The sequence below is a fragment of the Saccopteryx bilineata genome, chromosome 7 (assembly GCF_036850765.1).
Source record: "Saccopteryx bilineata isolate mSacBil1 chromosome 7, mSacBil1_pri_phased_curated, whole genome shotgun sequence".
NCBI lineage: Eukaryota > Metazoa > Chordata > Mammalia > Chiroptera > Emballonuridae > Saccopteryx > Saccopteryx bilineata.
The window spans coordinates 76,282,911-76,296,406 of record NC_089496.1 but is presented as its reverse complement, the minus strand read 5'-3'; the positions used below and the strand labels follow the sequence as shown (position 1 = coordinate 76,296,406).

The 13,496-nt window shown below is 44.7% G+C and overlaps 1 protein-coding gene across 1 annotated transcript in view; it reads right to left on the bottom strand.

The window, feature by feature from the left end:
- The window catches only part of IQGAP1 (IQ motif containing GTPase activating protein 1), a 114,224-nt gene that overhangs the window by 37,319 nt on the left and 63,409 nt on the right, over positions 1-13,496 (bottom strand). Inside the window, exons 7-14 of the mRNA XM_066238182.1 lie at positions 13,065-13,178; positions 12,047-12,225; positions 11,259-11,343; positions 5,845-6,008; positions 5,001-5,085; positions 3,693-3,856; positions 3,342-3,502; positions 1,302-1,426 (exon numbers count right to left, since the gene is read on the bottom strand). Coding sequence (XP_066094279.1) covers positions 1,302-1,426; positions 3,342-3,502; positions 3,693-3,856; positions 5,001-5,085; positions 5,845-6,008; positions 11,259-11,343; positions 12,047-12,225; positions 13,065-13,178 — 1,077 coding nt within the window. The remainder of the gene's footprint in view (positions 1-1,301; positions 1,427-3,341; positions 3,503-3,692; positions 3,857-5,000; positions 5,086-5,844; positions 6,009-11,258; positions 11,344-12,046; positions 12,226-13,064; positions 13,179-13,496) is intronic.

Sequence of the window (13,496 nt, the reverse complement as noted above, 5' to 3'; positions counted from 1 at the left end):
GTCAGTCCAAAAAATTACTGAACTTGAGTGGGTAGAGGAAGCACCTGAATTTATACAAAAAATTGTTCAGAAATGTGGTGACCCGAGAACTCCAGACTTATACTGACGTCTGAAGTGGCAAGTCTCGTGGAGGACTGTGCCCTCAACCCAAGCAATGTGACCTAACTCCAGAGAGTTAAGTGTCAGAACTACTGGTTGTAACAGCATTTTAAAATAACAGATTGGCCTGGCCTGTGTATAGAGCATTAACCTGGAATGCTGAGGTCGCTGGTTCAAAACCCTGGTCTTGCCAGGTCAAGGTACATACGACAAGCAACTAGCATGCAGTGAACAACTTAAGTGAAACAACTATACTTTTCTCTCCCCCATCCCTCTCTCCTCTCTCTATAAAATCAATAAATATAGTCTTCAAAAATAACAGATCAGGCCCTGGCCGGTTGGCTCAGTGGTAGAGCGTTGGCCTGGCATGCGGGGGACCCGAGTTCGATTCCCGGCCAGGGCACATAGGAGAAGCGCCCATTTGCTTCTCCACCCCCCCCCTCCTTCCTCTCTGTCTCTCTCTTCCCCTCCCGCAGCCAAGGCTCCATTGGAGCAAAGATGGCCCGGGCGCTGGGGATGGCTCCTTGGCCTCTGCCCCAGGCGCTAGAGTGGCTCTGGTCGCGGCAGAGTGACCCCCCCACCCCGAGGGGCAGATCATCGCCCCTGGTGGGCGTGCCAGGTGGATCCCGGTCAGGCGCATGTGGAAGTCTGTCTGACTGTCTCTCCCCTTTTCCAGCTTCAGAAAAATACAAAAAAAAAAAAGAAAAAAAAACCCCAAACAGATCGTGTTCAATTCATCTCCTGAAAGTTTTAGTCTTTATTACCTACATACCTAATTAGAGCAGTTGCCTGGTGCTTTAAAAATAATATGCAACCTTAGATTTTTTTTTATTAATTTTTTTATTTATTAATTTTTAGAGAGGAGAGAGGGAGCGAGAGAGAGAGAAGGGGGAGGAGCTGGAAGCATCAACTCCCATATGTGCCTTGACCAGGCAAACCCAGGGTTTCGAACCAGCGACCTCAGCATTTCCAGGTCGACGCTTTATCCACTGTGCCACCACAGGTCAGGCCCAACCTTAGATTTTTGAGTCATATGTATATATATTTCAATTTTTAAAAACCTTTCCAGAAACCAAACCAAACCAAACAAAAAAACCCTTCCAGGAGCAGTGTTTAGAACAAGCTCATGGACTAACACCACTTTCACTGTGACACACGGGGGGTGGGGGGTGGGAGGTGGGAGGTGGGAGTGGAATACTTACGCTCGTGTTCCTCCTGCACCACCAGGTTCACGTGGTCCACACAAGCCTGGATGTCATTCCATGTAACGAAGTCATTATTCTCTGAATGTGCCTGAGTTTTCAGCTTCATCAGCTCATCGAGATACCTGTCCCAGTCCCCAGACAAAAAAAGACAATGAAGTGCAACATAAGAAAAGGAACCACCTGACCGAGTGGTGGTGCAGTGGATAGAGCGTCGGACTGGGATGTGGAGGAACCAGGTTCGAGACCCCGAGGTTGCCAGCTTGAGCGCGAATTCATCTGGTTTGAGCAAAGCTCACCAGCTTGGACCCAAGGTCGCTGGCTCAAGCAAGGGATTACTTGGTCTGCTGAAGACCCACAGTCAAGGCACATATGAGAAAGCAATTAATGAACAACTACGGTGTCACGACAAAAAACTAAGGATTGATGCTTCTCATCTCTCTCCGTTCCCGTCTGTCTGTCCCTATCTATCCCTCTCTCTGACTCTGTCTCTGTAGAAAAAAAAAAGAAAAGGAACCTTCAGGGTTATTGTGGGTGACAGGCATGAGAAGACCAGAAGCAAAGTATCCAAAGAACACTGATAGTTAAGGTCCTCTAACAGTTTGATACATTCTAGAGGCCAGCTTTGAGACTGAGGAGTTACCTTAAACAAAATGTGAAAATGTAAGGCTATCTTCTATTCTTAACAGACTCTAAGTTCCGGGCAAGACCAACTCTAGAATCAGAAAGAGGCAGCAGCTCAAGTACTTTCCTCTACAGACAAAATAAAAACAAGGCCATCCACCAGCTAGGAAATGTAGAATGAATGACATCAATAAATCATTCAGCAGCTCTTACTAAAAGTACTGATTTCGGCAAGGATTATCAGTTGGGGTTAAAAATATTAAGTCAATGAATTGTTAATAAGGAACTGGACATTTTGATAGAGCAAAAGGGTACAAAAAGGAAGTACGGTCTGGTGAGGAATAAACACAGATATCCTTTGGAGGGATAAGCTGTCTCCCTAATTCAAGGATTAATCTTAGTATTATTAATGGCAAGATAGTAGATTTCAGGAGTCTTGACGTGAGGAAATATGCAATATACGTCACCAAAAATGTTCAACTGAATCTTGACAGTCCTTTAGACCTAATTCCTAATTTATAGGAATAGGACAAGTATCAGAAATCAAGCAGAACCAGAATGGGACATTTTATAGGACAATTGTCCCCGTCTCTTTAACAAATCAGTATCATGGAAAAAAAGAGACAATTTTGGATTAAGATACCTAAGGGACACACAGGACAGATGTAAGATACGGTTCTAGACTGAATACTGGTTTGAACAAACCCACTGAAGCCAGTCTTGAAACAAGTGAGGAAGTATGAAGATGGATTAGATTTAAAGAATATATTATAAAGAAGTATTACAAGCCCTGGCCGGTTGGCTCAGCGATAGAGTGTCAGCCTGGTGTGTGGAAGTCCCAGGTTAGATTCCTGGTCAGGGCACACAGAAGAAGAGCCCATCTGCTTCTCCACCCCTCCCCCTCTCCTTTCTCTCTGTCTCTCTCTTCCCCTCCTGCAGCCAAGGCTCCATTGGAGCAAAGTTGGCCCAGGCGCTGAGGATGGCTCCATGGCCTCTACCTCAGGCACTATGGCTCTGGCCACAGCGGAGCAATGCTCCATCACCCCCTGGGGGCATGCCGAGTGGATCCCAGCCAGGCACATGTGGGAGTTGTCTGACTGCCTCCCCACTTCTAACTTTGGAAAAATACAAAAGAAAAAAAAAAGTGTTACAGCTTTTGTCAGAGTAAAAGGTATTATTTTGACTATATAACACACATCCTCTTTGTTTTAGATAAGTATACCTATATATTTAGAAGTGAAACATCAGGATATCTGTCAATTTACTATAAATCCTTCAAGATAAAAAAGTATAAAATGAATCAAAATAGAAAAAAAGAATGACCACATAAGTCACAGTGCCTGTGAAGAAAACAGGGATGACACATGAAAGAGGTAACAGCCATCAAAGGAGTCAATGCAGCATGCGGGCACCCACCTCTGACAGTTCTCCTCCTCAATGTTGGTCAGGCCTGTGACTGAACTGCTCAACTGCTTCCACACTGTATTCATGTCTCCCGATTCCAGAGCCCTGTTGATGAGGGCCACGGACGACAACATCTCCACTGCGACAGAGAGCTCAGGATGCGTGAGGCTATGCTGGACAGAGAAGGCGAGGGCGACAGTGAGGAGACACTCGGGAACACCAATGAGATTAGAAATGTAATAAAAACATAAGGAGTCTAAGTTTCTGGTTAAAAACTTGATGCACTCACTACACCACGAAGTGGGTATTAAATTCCCTCCCAGCGCATTCTGCCCAGAAACAGGACATGTCCTGGTTACTTACTTCAGGACTCTGTTGCTGCAGGGTAGCCAGCTCTTTCTGATAAAGATCAGCAGCAAATGGATACACCTGGGGTAGCTGGGCTTCAGGATTCATTAGTTCCAGAACAGTCTTCTCAGCGACACCCTTCTGGATGGCCGCATTGATCGCTGCAACTGCTGCCAGCCCTGGCAGAAAACAGGGTCAGAAACACAGTTGGCTAAGAGAGCCCTGAGGGGAAGAAGATGCCAACTGTCACAGAACAAAGTTACAGTCTGGATGAACTGTGAGCCGTGCCACCTGAAGTGGAACTCTGGTCTTTTTTTTTTTTCTTTTTTTTTTCATTTTTCTGAAGCTGGAAACAGGGAGAGACAGTCAGACAGACTCCCGCATGCGCCCAACCGGGATCCACCCGGCACGTCCACCAGGGGCGATGCTCTGCCCACCAGGGGGCGATGCTCTGCCCATCCTGGGCGTCGCCATGTTGCGACCAGAGCCACTCTAGCGCCTGAGGTAGAGGCCACAGAGCCATCCCCAGCGCCCGGGCCATCTTTGCTCCCATGGAGCCTTGGCTGCGGGAGGGGAAGAGAGAGACAGAGAGGAAAGCGCGGCGGAGGGGTGGAGAAGCAAATGGGCGCTTCTCCTGTGTGCCCTGGCCGGGAATCGAACCCGGGTCCTCCGCACGCTAGGCCGACGCTCTACCGCTGAGCCAACCGGCCAGGGCAGGAACTCTGGTCTTTAGAAAGCTGTCTCCTTTGTGTGAGGGTGGATGGTGCGCCACGCAAACTATATTGCAATAAGGCATCCTCCTGTCTCCTCCCCCATGCTTTCTTTCTACTCCAAATCATCCACAGTCACCATACTATCCCCCTAAATGCCTTGTCCCTTCCCTGTAGCTGGTAAGTAAAGCATCAGCCTCTTCAGCTGTGTTTGGAGCTTTCCACCATCTCCCTGAGCCTTTACCTTCCACAACCCAGCGCAAAGCATCTACAAAAACTTTCCTCTACCCATTGTCCCTTCAATATACCTTTTACCTCAGCTCACACTTCCTTACCCGTTGCCCCCATATTGGGAACATCCTTCCCTCTCCTCTTTCACCGTCCAAATCTTACCTATCAATCCCTGAAGTCTCGCCTGCTCTAGATGTTCCCTAACCAGCTGAAGGGAGCCACACCGACAAAGGAACCCTACCAAAGGCGCTTGGAGACGGATTACAGCTAGGAGGCTCAGGGTGTCATGAGGGGTAACAGGCTCCAACCTCAGATCCCCAGTGACATGGAGCCACTCCCCCAGTATTTCAGGACACTCTGCGGGGGAGGGGGGGGCTCTTACTTCTCTGATACTGCTGGGCAGCACAGTTGGCAGCGTCCACTGCAGCCTGTAGCTCCTCCTTCTGCAGGGGATCCGCCTGACCACCCTGAGAAAAACAAGAACGTTTACGCCAAGATTACAGTACTGCTGCCTCTGCTTCCAGACCTCAGGTTTTCCCACCTCCACAGCAGTCACTAGGGACAGAAAGCTTCAGGGACAAGTGTGGCCAAAGTGGCAGCCCTGGCCTAGTCTGGGGTAGAGTGACTTTCTGGACACCAGTGCATTTAGAGAAGTGTTTTGTGAGAAACATCAAAATGCCCTGGATAAAATGGGTACAGAATCACTAGCACACTTATGCTAATCTGGCCACGGTACGCTGGGAATTCGCAAAACGCATATGTGCCCTTATTTAGACAAAAAAGAAAGCCCCTCATATTTGTTCTGAGAAAGTCCACCAAATTCAATCCCATAGTCTGCTCCTGCTGCACAGTGGGCGCCTCCCCAGTGGTGGCCACAGGACACCAGGGAGGTATGGTTTTTAAAGTGGAAATAACTGAAGTGAGAAAGTAAAAAAACTCAGATTTTCCCCAGTGGCTTTTAGTTGTGGGAGTAAGCGAAAGGCTTTAGAGGAAGGGGGGTTAGATTGGGAGACAGGGTTATTATCATAAAAGAGAATTTACAATTCTAAAACCAAAGAGGGCTGAAGACAATGTGTACTTTACCTGAGGATATTTTAAAAGCCCAACTTATATGCAGAAGGAAAAGTTATACTAGAGAAAAAAGGCCTCGTAAGTCTCTAAAGTGACAGCACGGATTCAGATGGCTGTGCATAAACCTGTGCAGGCTGGCCCCTGAGTCTTTTCACCTGTCTCTTCTGCTGTCGGTCACTCAGAAGCTGCTTGAGGTACCAGTCGCTGTTCTGCTGCTGCAGGCCCCGCAGACCCAGCGCCGGGGACTGCAGAACCCTGAACAAGGCCAGGGCAGCTCCCTGGTCCAAAGCCAGGTCTATGTTTGCTAGCGCCGAAAACGCTGAGGAGGAAGAAGGCAAGCACTGTTAACAGTATAGCACAGGATAGCTTCCCCCCACAAACCAACCTCGTGTCAGATTAGGGAAAGAGCATTCAGGGACCCTTTCTTCTGGACTACCGCAGAGGCATAAGATTTGGGGATTGAAAAAGAACCTTAAAGCCAGTCACCAGGGCTCCATATGCCAGTATGGGTAGCAAAGTAAGAGGTACCAATCTAGATTAATATATGCCTAAATTCCTTCTAAAATGCCAAATTGTCTAAAACTTCCAAACAGGAGAATGTGTCTCCCACAGAAATTTATAACTCTTTGGACAATTCAGTTTCAAAAATATTGTTAGGGAGGATGAGGTGGGGCAACTGAACACATGGTGGGGCAAAAATAGGTTTAGAGTTGAGAGTACATGAAACACAGAGTTTATTCTTGTATTACTACTTATTAATTATTGTATTATTTGGCACATGAACAACCATAAACCTACCTTTGCCCCACCCTGTATACAGTGACGGAAGGACACTAGGTGGTGAGCACACAATGGAATATACAGATGCCATATTATAAAGTTGTACAACTAAAACTTACCTATTGTTATTAACCAATTATTACCCTAATAAATTTATTCATAAAATTTTTAAATTCACCTTAGAGCAGATACTTGAATATATCTAATCCCCATTGCCCTGTGACAATCCACTCCAGACTCCAGACCCTTAGTGCCCTCCATCTTTGTTTTTTCTTCTTTTCCAGCTTAGAAGAGGGGAGATAAAGAGAGAGACTCCTGGAAACCCTCTTCTGGGGCTGATCCTCTGCACATCTGGGGCCTTGCTACCAACCAAGCTATTTTTAGCACCTGAGGTGAAGGCTCCATGGAGCCATCCTCAGTGCCCAGGGCCAATTCGTTCAAACCAATTGAGCCATGGCTGGAGGAGGAGGAGAAGAGAGAGAGAGAGAGAGAGAGAGAGAGAGAGAGAGAGAGAGAGAGAAAAGGGGGAGGGATGGAAAAGCAGATGGTTGCTTGACCAGGAATCGAACCTGGGACATCCACACACTGGACTGATGCTCTACCACTGATCCAACTAACCAGAGCTTTTTAAATATTTTATTTATATATTGCCTGACCTGGTGGGCATCGAACTGGGATGTAAAGGACCCGAGTTCTAAACCCCAAGGTCGCTGGCTTTGGTGTGGGCTCATCAGGCTTGACCACGGGCTCACCAGCTTGAGCGTTGGGTCGCTGGCTTGAGCATGGGATCATAGACATGACCCCATGGTCGCTGGCTTAAGCCCAAAGGTTGCTGGCTTGAAGCCCAAGGTCGCTGGCTTGAGCAAGGGGTCACTTGGTCTGCTGTAGCCCTCTGGTCAAGGCACATATGAGAAAGCAATCACTGAACAACTAAGGTGCTGCAACGAAGAATTGATGCTTCTCATCTCTCTCCCTTCCTATCTGTCTGTCTCTCTCTTTGACTTTCTCTGTCTCTGTCAAAAGAAAAGAAAAATATTTTATTTATTGATTTTAGAGAGAGGAGAGAGAGGGACAGGAAAAGCAGGGAAAGGAGCAGGAAGTATCAACTCATAATAGTAGCTGCTTCTCGTATGTGTCTTGGCCACCAGGCAAGTTTGGGGGAATTTGAACTGGCGACCCCAGCTCTCTATGTCGATGTTTTATGCACTGCACCACTGCAGACCAGGCCCACAATCATTTCTCACATAACAGCATTCAGAACCTCTTCTTCATTAGTCTGGCATGTCAACACAGCCCAGCCAGAGCAGTCAGTGTGACACCAAGATGGTCTGACCTTGTGGGATGGAAGGGACTGTCTATACCCTCTTGACACTCCCTGCTTTTGGCCCAGTATTTGAGGTCACACAGGTCTCTAATACAATATCTGACAATCAAAACCCAAGCGTGCCTTCATCTAAAAAAAATAATAAAGACACCTTCCTTACTACAGTGTTACTAAGATTAGATAAAATCATATGCATAAAGTCACTTTGTAAATTTTAAAATAAATAAGGTATTAGGTTAAAAGTCAGAATAAAGTATTTTCTGATATCAGAAATAATGAGGGTATTATTTTAAATTTCCCAAATTTTAGAAGAGAAAATGGAGTTCTCCCTCCAATGCCCCACACAGAAATAAACAACTAATTTTATCATCAAAGTAGCAAAACAAATCAATAACACTAAAAATAAAAAAATTTACATTTGCCTGACCAGGCGGTGGCGCAGAGGATGGAGTGTCGGACTGGGATGCGAAGGACCCAGGTTCGAGACCCCGAGGTCGCCAGCTTGAGCGCGGGCTCATCTGGTTTGAACAAAAAGCCCACCAGCTTAAACCCAAGGTTGCTGGCTCCAGCAAGGAGCTACTCGGTTTGCTGAAGGCCCGCAGTCAAGGCACATATGAGAAAGCAATCAATGAACAACTAAGGTGTTGCAACGCGCAATGAAAAACTAATGATTGATGCTTCTCATCTCTCTCCGTTCCTGTCTGTCTGTCCCTGTCTATCCCTCTCTCTGACTCACTCTCTGTCTCTGTAAAAAATAAAATAAACTTAACAACAACAAAAAAATTTACATTTGACTACTTCCCAATTTCAAATGTCTTCATTAGTAAAAAAGCAAAATAAATTAATATAAGGTATTAGAAAGAAAACAAAACAGTCTAATGGAAAATTAAGCCTCAAATACACTAGAGCAGCGGTTCTCAACCTGTGGGTTGCGACCCCTGCGGGGGTCTAACGACCAAAACACAGGGGTCGCCTAAAGCCATCAGAAAATACATATTTATTATACAATACATTTTTCGCCTAAAGCCATCGGAAAATACATATTTATTATACATTTTTCACCTAAAGCCATTGGAAAATACATATTTATTATACAATACATTTTTAAATAAAATATGTATTTCCGATGGCTTTAGGCGACCCCTGTGTTTTGGTCGTTCGACCCCCGCCGGGGTCGCGACCCACAGGTTGGGAACCGCTGCACTAGAGGGTCATGAGGAAGAGCAGAACTAAAATAAAAACAAGAGGTAACAGGACTAAAAGGTTAAACATTCCCATGGCTCTGTGGTCTCACTGTAGACCCCTGAGACTGCTCACTTCTTCCCAACAATTATGCTTGCAATTCAGCTAACTGATCACCACACCAAGCTGGTGGCCCCTTGAGCCATGGTTGCAGGTCTATGAGGCTCTTAGCCAACTAACCATCCATTCCTTTAACTTTTTAGCTGAGCACCACTGTATGCTGCACATGTAGCTGTGGAGCTTTTGTAGTAGTTGGGATGGGAAATAAACAAAAATCAACATAGGTAACAACCAGGCTTCCCCTAGATAGGCAATGCAGAAACTCAGAATATTTACAAAAGGATCTAGTCAATTATGCTTTCACTGGAAACAGAAACTTCTTACTTAATTATGCAAATACGCAAATAAACACTAATATTTACATCGCAAACATGATAAAGTTTAAAACATTATTTAAACAATTTTTCCCACTAAGCTTTAATTATCTCATTCCAATTTCCCCTATTCTGCTCAATAAAAATATAAAATCTCTTTCTTATTTTTAAATGCAGCTTTCTTCTGGGGCAGTGTTAACTGCTTCATGCTGGTTCTCACGCCCCAGGGGAAAGATCTTATCTATAATTACAGTAAAATAATCCCTGGAACCTAATTTAACCTCTCTATATCTTTCTAGCAAATGTACAACTTCCTCATGCCTCAGAATTTCTTCTCAATGAGTAAAAGAATGTTCCTCTATGGAGAACTCTGCCTCATCTGTGCCTTTCTGTCATCTTATCTACTGGTAAGAATCCCAGTGAACGTTCAGACAAACCTCCAAGGAGAAGTCATCATTCCTTTCTCTATTCTGACTGCACCTCATACACCTTTAGCGCCTTGTTCTAACCAACTTGCCCTGAAATTCCTTACTGTGCTAAAATCTATTTGAGGAATATTTTATTATCTTGCTTCTCTGATCACATATGAAGAATATGAATTGAACACTTTAAAAAAATCCTGGAGCAAAAGAAAGTATTTTATACAGCAGGAAACGTACTGACCTTTCTTCTCACACAGACAACTATATATAAAAGGACACCCAGGCCCTGGCTGGTTGGCTCAATGGTAGAGAGTCAGCTGGGCATATGGACATCCCAGGTTTGATTCCTGGTCAGGGCACACAGGAGAAGTGACCATCTACTTCTCTACCCTTTCCCCTCCTCCTTTTCTCTCTCTCTCTTCCTCTCCTGCAGCCATGGCTGGAATGGTTCAAGCAAAGTTGGCCTTGGGCGCTGAGGATGGATGGCTCCATGGCCTCGCCTCAGGCACTTAAATAGCTTGGTTGCTGAGCAACGAAGCAGTGGTCCCAGATGGGCAGAGCATCACCTGGTAGCGGGCTCACAGGGTGGATCCCAGTCAAAGCACATGCGGGAGACTGTCTTTCTGCCTCCCCACCTCTCACTTGATTAAAAAAAAAGAAAGAAAGAAAAAAAAAAAAGAAGGCAAGAGGCCAAATCCCAGGTCTGTACCACTCCAGAGCCACTTACTGAGTTATGAACAAAAGAATGAAAATAGGAGATAATTAGGCAAACGAGTTTCTACAGTTATATGCAAAAAACACCATATGAAGAACTGCACTGGGCTGGGTCCTTCCCACATTAGGGCTGGCAAGTCAGAAGGACCCATGCAGGCCCTTTAGCAGAAGAGGGACAAAATGAAAATGATACTTTCAAGAAATTAATTTCTTAAAAGTATGCAACACATGTACACAAAAATCAGTATGACAAGTGAAATCTCATTTTTGTTTAAATATATGTCTTAAAAGGATTACTCATAAAAAAATCAATAGTGGTTATTTCTAAGTGATAGGGGTCTGGTTTTTTATTTTTTACCTCTAGATAAACTGTACTGGTTGTTAACAGAAAAACAAAGCTATTATATTACTTTAAAAATTGAAAAAATAAAATTCCTGTTCAGATTTTTAAGGTATGTAATGCAGGGTGAAGAGTGAAACAGCCAGAAAGCTCAGCCCAGAACCACAGCAGTGGAACAGATGGAGGATCCAGGACCTGGCCGAGAACAACAGTAGCTAACAGAGACATGAATACAAAACACAGTCATAAGCAATAGTTACTATGCAATTCCACTAACATCCACAATAAATAAATAATTTCACCGGTCCAAGAACTGAGCAACAGTCACAATCTCTGTTATCCCCTTAGATGCCTGACTCAGGGGCATACTTACTGTTGACTTTGTTTATATTGCCTTGAATTTCAGCTTGAGTGAGCAGCTCCTCATAGACGTCCCTCTCTCTCTCAGAGTTTTCTGTCTGAAGACATGTTAGAAGTGGGGTCAGATTAGCTCAAGTCTCTAAGAAGATGACAGAAATACACCTGAGCTCCTCTCCCCCCATAACAGAACCAAGAGCAAGTAATGGTGTGGCTTCAAATCCTTAGTAAAGAACAAAGTGGGTGCCACTTGGCTAGAACTAAAACATAAAAAGCTGGTCTGCTTGTTAAGGAGCAGCCCAGGGTTCTGCCAGTGCCGGGCAGAGAAGGGAGCGCCATGAGCCTTGTCCTTGCACTTGGGCGCAAGCGGCGCAGCTTCAGACTAAGCCGAGCAGGCACATCCAGGGACCAGTTCTCAGAGCCACCGTCAGTTTGCACAAAATTTAAGAAGAAAGTAGAAGTCAAAGTGGAATCTAATGCCAAAAGACTACATCCTGTGTAATTCCATTTCATTTCTATGAATTTCTCAAAAGTGTACACTGCAGGAACAAAAACACTGGTAGTTGACTGGGGTCAGGGGTGAGGAGTGGGGGACAGACTGGCGGTGAAGGCGAGCCTGGGAACTTTTGGGGAGGTGGTTACATAAACACATACATTTGTTAAAACTCTTCAAACTATACACTTAAAATGGATGAATTTTACTTGATGCAAATTGTCCCTCAATAAAACTAATTTTTAAGATGAAGTCAAACCAAACAAGAAACTAGAACATAAATCAATTAGAAAAAGATGTTATATTTTTACCCTGTTTTTAGCATTTGTCATTTTGTCTTGCTTGGCCCGGTAGAGTACATCCTGGTAAGTGGGAGCCAAGGGTTCTTCAAGGTTTACAAGCATGGCATTAGGGTTTTTCAAAGCTGCAAATGTGTCTGCTGGAATTCTACGGTCCACAGCTTCATTAATAGCGATAACGGCAGCATGTACTAAAATTGAAAACATATAAAGGACGTATGTGACACATACAAACCACTCTGCAACAGGCTACTACGGAGAGGGGCGTGTTTTCATAGCCAAATAACGACTGGGGTTGGAGGAGTGGCTCCCTGGGTCTGGTAATCCTAGTGATTCCTTAGACTACACAAAGCCACAACTTTGATCCACATCTGGGATGCTGAATTTGGAAACTCACAGGGAAATATTCAAAAGAGAACCTTGCAAGGAGAATTTGTTATAGAAATGCTAACCCTTAGTCATCATGTAAATACCATAAAAAATAAGCAAATCAAAGAGGTGCTGATACGTAGAACTCACTTTCTACGTTATTATAATCAATTATCTTATTTTCAAATAACAATAGCACAAAAGACTACAGCAGTATTTAAAACTAAGTCTATTGAATTAAGCTAGCAAAATTCCTAATGTCCAAGATCATCATGATAGTATTAATTACTGAAAGTAGGGATGTCCTGGGTTCAATTCCCAGTCAGGACACACAGAAGAAGTGACCATTTGCTTCTCCACCCCCCTACCGCCCCACCCCTGCTTTCTCTTCTCCTCCTTCAACCATGGCTCGATTGGAGCACATCAGCCCCAGGCGCTGAGAATGGCTCCATGGAGCCTCTGCCTCAGGTGCTAAAAATAGCTCAGTTGCTAGCATGCCCCCAAATGGGCAGAGCATCAGCCCCAGATGGGGGTTGCTGGATGATCTTGGTCGGGGCACATGTAGGAGTCTATCTCTCTATCTCCTGTCCTCTCATTTGGAAAAGAAGGGGGAAAAAAGTGGTAGCAACAATCCCATTTGAACCCACAAAATTTCTCTTACATGCGGCTTCATCCACTGAGAGTTCATTAGCCAGGATGCCCCCGATCTTGCTGAAGGCTGGCATCTGGATCCCATACTTCTCCAGTTCAATCTTCATGTTGTTAATTTCTTCTTCTACAGGGAAGAAGGGAGATGCAGTCAAGCAAGTTAAGTTACCTTCCCATAACTCAGAGGAGGAAACAGTCCTCAACTACAGAAATGGGGTGAAATGGCATCTACCCCTTAGGGTTGTTAAAAGGATTTAATGAGATAATATAGAGAAAGCACTTAACACAGTCCCTGGTACATAACATGTGCTCAGTAAATGTTAACTATTAATACTATTATCAAGAACATCAAAAATAACTGCTGCTATGGCATTTCCCGCAGCGAACCTATAAATGGAGCAGCATCAAAGGAAGCTCAGTTAGAAGTGAATTACAAGCAGTTTGT